The sequence below is a fragment of the Culicoides brevitarsis genome, chromosome 1, assembly GCF_036172545.1.
Source record: "Culicoides brevitarsis isolate CSIRO-B50_1 chromosome 1, AGI_CSIRO_Cbre_v1, whole genome shotgun sequence".
NCBI lineage: Eukaryota > Metazoa > Arthropoda > Insecta > Diptera > Ceratopogonidae > Culicoides > Culicoides brevitarsis.
This window is the reverse complement of record NC_087085.1, coordinates 44,609,530-44,616,094: the sequence shown is the minus strand read 5'-3', so window position 1 is coordinate 44,616,094 and position 6,565 is coordinate 44,609,530. Positions and strand designations below refer to the sequence as shown.

General features: G+C 25.3%; 1 protein-coding gene across 1 annotated transcript; it reads left to right on the top strand.

The window, feature by feature from the left end:
* The first annotated feature begins 990 nt into the window (after positions 1-990).
* On the top strand, positions 991-5,801 carry LOC134837920 (inactive ubiquitin carboxyl-terminal hydrolase MINDY-4B). The gene is made up of 11 exons (XM_063853315.1): positions 991-1,014; positions 1,082-1,120; positions 2,987-3,012; positions 3,081-3,144; positions 3,223-3,405; positions 3,466-3,678; positions 3,912-3,982; positions 4,061-4,118; positions 4,382-4,474; positions 4,630-4,786; positions 5,165-5,801. Exons 1-11 carry the CDS (start codon positions 991-993, stop codon positions 5,452-5,454), a joined length of 1,218 nt encoding a protein of 405 aa, XP_063709385.1. The 3' UTR covers positions 5,455-5,801.
* The last annotated feature ends 764 nt before the right edge of the window (positions 5,802-6,565 follow it).

Sequence of the window (6,565 nt, the reverse complement as noted above, 5' to 3'; positions counted from 1 at the left end):
ATAAATTCAAGGTCATCAACAAAATTTTCGCAAAAAGTCAATGAAACTTTTCCTCACTCGAAGTATTTTTTCCATTATTGTGTCTTTGAACTGAACAATGCATCAAAAAAAAAACAATCAATCGCTACCAAATTAGTTGAAACGCTTACTTTGCATGATCGTTAAATCACAAAAAAAAAAGAAAAAAATTGTTTTGTCAAAAAATAACATTCACTCTAATTCAAGCGCGATTTTTCATTACAAGGTAACTTTTTTTTGATTTTCCATGAATTTGTTGCTTCGTTGTCGTACGTGTGAAAATAAAGTGCCTCTTGATGTGCCAACTTTGCCGTATATTTATATTTTTTTTGTATTGAAAACTTATTTTCGTTACGGGTTCACCGCGTAGAATTGCTTATTTTATGGCGCGCGCGAAAAAAATTCGTGTGAACACTAACGGCGAAGAAAATGCGAACACTTCCATAGCGGATCGTAGTTTGCAGCAAATAAATTATACATCGACGGAATGTACGCACGCAACTATTGTACTATTGTCTATATCCTTATCTGTGTCTCTCTTGTTTGGCAAAAGGAAAAATTTTCATATAAAAGTTGGAGCACTAATGAAGTAGACATCAGTTTTTATATTCGACTGATATGAAAAACAAGTGAAAAAAAAATAAAAAAGGAAAATAAAAAAAATTTAAGTGCAAAATAAATCATAAAAATTAATAAAAATCGTTTAACGATACAAATATTCAACAGAAAAAAATAAATAAAAAATATTAATTCAACATGAGTCGCACCGAAAAGAAGTAAATTTTTATTTCTAATTGGAAATTTTTGTGAATTTAATTAAAAAATTATTTTATTTAAAAAAAAAATATTTCTTTTAATTAAAAAAAAAATATTAATTGGCATTTTTTTATTATTTTCTCAAAAAAAAAAATTAAATAAAAAAAAAATAAAAGGAAAAAGAAGGGAGCCGTCGGAGATCCAACAACTCCAATAATGACGAATCAAGTCAAAACCAAGGTGAATGGATAACTTTTAAAGGATAAATCTAAAAAAAATAATAAATAAAATTTTAATAAATCTTCAGTTAATTGGTGGCTCGCCAATAACGAGTGAAGTTGCTGTCGTAAGTATTTTTCCCCTTTTTTTCATCGAATTAAATTTAAAAAAATATTTTTATTAAAATTTTTTTTAAAAATAATTCACCTTCTTCTTTATTCTACATAGCATGTGTTGTACATACATTTTAATGTTTTGTGATGTTAAAGGACTAATAAAACAGACAAAACAAAAAAAAAGTAGAACAATTCAATTTTTTGTTGGTTTGTTGGCAGCAATTGTGTTAAATGTTATAAATAAAGTGCTAAAAGTTCATTGGCTTTGGTGTTTCAACAACAAATTATTATTATTGCATATTGAGCGGTGTCTGTGTTTCCATGCAATTTATAATAATAAACAATAAATTCATGATAATTATCGTTAAAGGAGTACAAGGGAAAATTGTTGATATTTGGTTGATAGGATTTTTTTTGTCACGTTGAGTTTTATTTTTGAAAAATTAAAAAAAATATATTTTTAATTAATATTAATTTTGAAAAATTAATTTATCAAAAAAAAAATTAATTTTATTTAATGAATTATTTTTTAAGTTAAATCTTTTATGAAATTAAAATTATTTTTAAACAAAAAAATTTTTAATTTTTTATTTTCATTAAAAATAAAAAATATTAAATATTTAAAATTATAATAATTTAAAAAAACATTATTAAAAAAAATATTTATTTAATCGTTTTTAAAATAAAAAAAAAATATTTTTTAACAAAATTATTTTTTTTTATTTTTATTTTCAATTTTAATACCTTTTATTTAACTTGACTTCAATTTTAAATTTTTGTTACATTTTAAGAAAATATTTATTTTACATACGTGAAATAATCAGAAATTCCTAAATTTTATTTGAAAAAAATAAATATTAAAAAAAAATATGTATTTAAAAGCTGTTAAAAATTAGGGAATTATTTTTTTAATATAAAATGTCCTAAAATCTAAAATATAATAAATTTTCGTGAAAAAGTGTGTTGAATTTTTTTTCCATTCAAAAATAAATCTTTCGATTCATATGCTTTTTCACATATATTTCTTATATTTTCGGGACTTTTTTTATTAAAAAAAATATTTTTTGTTGCAAAAAAAATTATATATTTTTTTTAAAAATTATAATTATTTTTTTTCAATTTTTAAATTTTATTAATTAAAAATTTTTTATTTTCAAAAAAATTTAATTTTTTTTTAAATTAATTTTTTTTTAAATTAATTTTTTTTTTTTTTTTTTTTTTTAATTTTTTAAAAAAAATTTTTTTTTTTTTTTTATTTTTTTTAAATAATTTTTTTTAAACAATTTTATTAAAATTATTTTTTTTTAAATATTTAAATTTTTTTATTAATCCGTAAAAATTAATAAAAAAATTAAAATATTTTTTTAACATATTTTCCATTAATCAATAATAATTTTGCATCAGATTATCGAAGCATGAAATGAATTTTCCAATGTACCACAAAAATCGTCAAATTTCCGGTTATTTATTTCAATTTATCATGCACACTTTTTCCCGTCAATGTTTTGTCCGTGTCTTGTTCTGTTCTGTGTTGTTTTTAGCAGCAATTGAAAATTAATAGGTAATGTTCCAATAGAAAAAAAAACATCCGCTTGGCATGTAAAGTTCCTGTTTGCTCAAAGGAGCCTTCCTGTTCATGTTTTCCAATCGCATGCATTTCGACTGAATCTAAATCAATTCAAAACGCAAAAAAAAAGCGAAACATTAATGGATGAATTGCATGTTGTTCCACTTTTCTCTGTCTTCCCAACCAAATGTGTTCGTTTAATTTTTTTTTTGTTGTTGAATGAAAATTGAATTGAAGCATGTGAAAAAAAAGTAATAGAAAACGACGACGGCGAATTTGATGAATTTGAATTCTTGTGTGTATTTTTCAGGAACTTCGAACTGCTGTTTTTGGGACGTAAGTTTTGTTGTGTCTTTAAATTTTTGAAGTGCGAAAAAAAATTTAAAAAAATGAAAAATTAATAGAACAACTGCTCCGCCACGAGGCGAATGGACAAGAACGCCTCTCGCTTTCGGACAAGCTGCACAGGTAATTTTTTGCTTGAAATTCTGAATTTATTATTTTTTTTTATATGAAATTATTGCTAAAAATACCTTATTGATCCAGCATGTGTTTCCAAAAATCAAGCAACCATATTTTCAGGAGTTGCCGTACGGATTGCGATGTCCCCGAAATGCCACAAGAGGTCTTCAGTCGGTCGTTCAAGCATTTATCATCAAGCAATTTCTCTTTGATAATCGTCCGAAGCAGAAATCTTTGCCGCTGGATCAGATGTTGAAGCCGACGGAAGTGAGTTTTTTGTTAATTTTTATTTTTGCGAATTTTAAAATGATTTTTTTTGTTGAAAAGGCGGAACAACAACAATCTCTATGGACTGCAATTGCGGAAATTCTGTGGAATATTGGAGAAAAGCAAAAAGTAATTTTGGGACTTCCGGGTGACATTCCCCATATTCAACATAGTCATTCGTATTTCGCGGATGGAGTGACAGAAAAGTTGTATTTGTTTGAATTTACGTCGAAAGAAGAGTTGCAGATTTTCCTCAAGCGATATTTGTACTTTGTGAGTAGTTTTTTTTTCAAAATTTCCCTTTTTTATAAAAATTTGTTGAAAATTTCCCATTTTATAAAAAATTATTAAAAAATTTCCCTTTTTTATGAAAATTTGTATAAAAAATTTCCCTTTTTTTTATAAAAATTTGTTAAAAAATTTCCCTTTTTTATAAAAATTTGTTAAAAAATTTCCCTTTTTTTATAAAAATTTGTAAAAAATTTCCCTTTTTTATTTCTTTTTAGTTCACTGAAGATCCCGGAGCAGGAGCGATGCTTTTGTTATACTCAGCTGTGTTCACACGAGGAATTCCAAAGTATAATTTTACTTCTTCAAAACTTATTTCCTTAAATTTTTTAACTTTTTAATTACTCATTAACACAAAAATCTTCAGAGTTAAAACTGATCTCGACGCGAGTAAAGGAGCTTATTTGTTAGGACATCATGAGGAAGTACGTAAGAAAACTTCTTCAATGAAATCTTTTTGATTTGCTCCGTCAATTGAGTCTATGCCCAAAATTTTCGAAAAAAAAGCGACAAAATGTCGCAAAATAGATTTGATTGATCAAAATTTACTTTCACTCACACATGTTTCGAAGGCAAAAATTTTGCCTGTAATCGAAAAAAAAATTGGATTTACAGGCAAAATTTTTCTTCAAAGCATGTCCGAAGATCGCAAGTTATTAACTCTTTTTCAACTCTTGAACTCATTCAGGGTTCCTTGAATATAGTGACGTTACTGTTAAGCGGAAGAGCAACGCCATATCTCCATAATGGTGTCGTTTACGTCGGAGATGAAGATCATTATGTTCGTAAATTTTTTTCTGATTTTTTTTTTAGAATTTTTTTTTCTAAAGCAATTCAATTGAGAAATGGCATGAAGTTACAAAATTTCACCCGATTTTGGATTTTTTTCAAATTTTTTTGTGGAAAGTTATTTAATAGTTTGATGTTTTTATGTAGGCTTTGCCGCAATTTGGGGTGTTAGCAAGAGCAACAATTGGATTTCTTGTGTTTGAAGGAGAAAATGAGCATCTGAAGGGGTCGAGTCGTCAACCGGGAAGTCGTCTCAAGACTCCCGCATATCCGATTTGGGTCACTTTGTGTTGCGGGCATTACGGTAAAACGAAGTTTTGTTCAAAAGTTTCTCTTCTATGGCAATTTGTGATCCAAATATCCCTTTTTGAAAAATTGTAGTTCGAAAATTTCCCTTTATTTGAAAATTTTTAATTAAAAATTTCCCTTTATTTAAAAATTTTTAAATAAAAATTTAAAATTTTTAATTAAAAATTTCCATTTATTTAAATTTTTTTAATTTAAATTTCCCTTTATTTTAAAATTTTTAATTATAAATTTCCCTTTATTTAAAAATTTCCCTTTAATTTGTAAAAAATTTCCCTTTTTTCATGCTTTTTGTTCGGCAAATCAGTTTTCCAACAGCACAGTTTCACACAAAAAACACACTTGACACTCATTGATTCATTATTCATCCTTGCAGGCGTCCTCTTCAATTCAAATCGTGAACTGCTGCGTAACTATCATGCAGAGAAACGATTTGAATTACATTATTACACATGTGCCGGAAATTGTGTTTCGATGACTGTGGATAATAGGGCGCAAGATTTTTGCCCATTAACGGCTATCCAAAGACAATCGTCTAGCACAAATTCCAAGGATAAACACGAAGAAATGACAAACGCTTCGCCACTCGAACGTCTCATTCACTGCAAATGGCCCGAAGCAAAAGTACAATTTCAATCGGGACAACCGCCATCCCTCAATTACTAAAACCGAGAGAACGAGAGACGAGAGCTAACAGCAAAAAAATAGAGAAAAAATGTTACATTTTAGCGCAAAGTCAAGGAACATAAAAAATGTTCTCACTTTTCAAATAGTGCCATATTACTCACAAATTTAGCGAAAAAAAAAATAGAAAAGCTCAATAAAATAGTCGAAAAGTAGAATTTTTTCCAAAATAATAACAATAACTTCTTAGCGAGACAACGATAAACAACAACACTCAACTTTATTAACCGAAACTTGAAGTGTGATTAAAATAGATCGAGAATTTATTTTTCAACACCCTCAACTATCTTTTATGGTTGGCAAGCACGAAAGCGATTTGTTATGAAAAATTTGTTTATTTCTTGTTGGAAATAAATTTTCTTCATAAAAATTTCGGAATAATTTATTTTAAAATTATTTTAAAAAATTGTGATAATTTTTTTCAAAATTTAATTTTTTTTAAATGTTAAAAAAAGTAATATCCATGAAAATGTAAAATTAGAAACAATAATAAAATATGCGCAAAATGCAACAAAAATAATTTTTGTTCATAATTTGGAGTTTTGCGCGAAGAATTTTATTTTTCAGTTATGATGAAGAAGGAAGAAGACACAAAATATCAATTTAACTCCGTTAAATTTTTGAAATTGATTTTAATGAAAATTGGCAGCTGATGAAACGAATCTTAAATAATGATGAAAAAATTACAATGGTATGTTATTCATTATTTTAAAACTTACCTTTTAACTTTCAAGGAAAAAAAATTTAAAAAACTGAAAAAAAAATTTTTTTTTAATTTTTATTTTTTTTATAAAAAAAAAAAATTTTTAAATAAATTTTCAAACGTAAAAAAAAATTTCAATTATTGTTTTATAAAAATTAAAAAAAATTAAATCAAAAAAAAAAAAATTTTAGTAAATTAATTAAAATTTAATTGGACTCACAAAAAAGTTTTTAACAAATTTTAAAAATTATTTTTTAATTAAAATATTTTTTTTATTTAATTAAATAATTTTAAAATTATTATTCAATTAATTATTTTTTTTATTGTTTCAAAATTAATTAAAATTATAGAAAAAAAATCTTTCAAATTTTTTAATTTTTTTTACAAAAA

Excerpts from the sequence above, each read along its gene's own strand:
- LOC134837920 (XM_063853315.1), top strand. The coding sequence starts at position 991 with ATGACGAATCAAGTCAAAACCAAG. Across the intron at positions 3,145-3,222 it reads CTTTCGGACAAGCTGCACAG|CATGTGTTTCCAAAAATCAA; the intron begins GTAATTTTTTGC and ends TTATTGATCCAG. Across the intron at positions 4,475-4,629 it reads TCGGAGATGAAGATCATTAT|GCTTTGCCGCAATTTGGGGT; the intron begins GTTCGTAAATTT and ends GTTTTTATGTAG.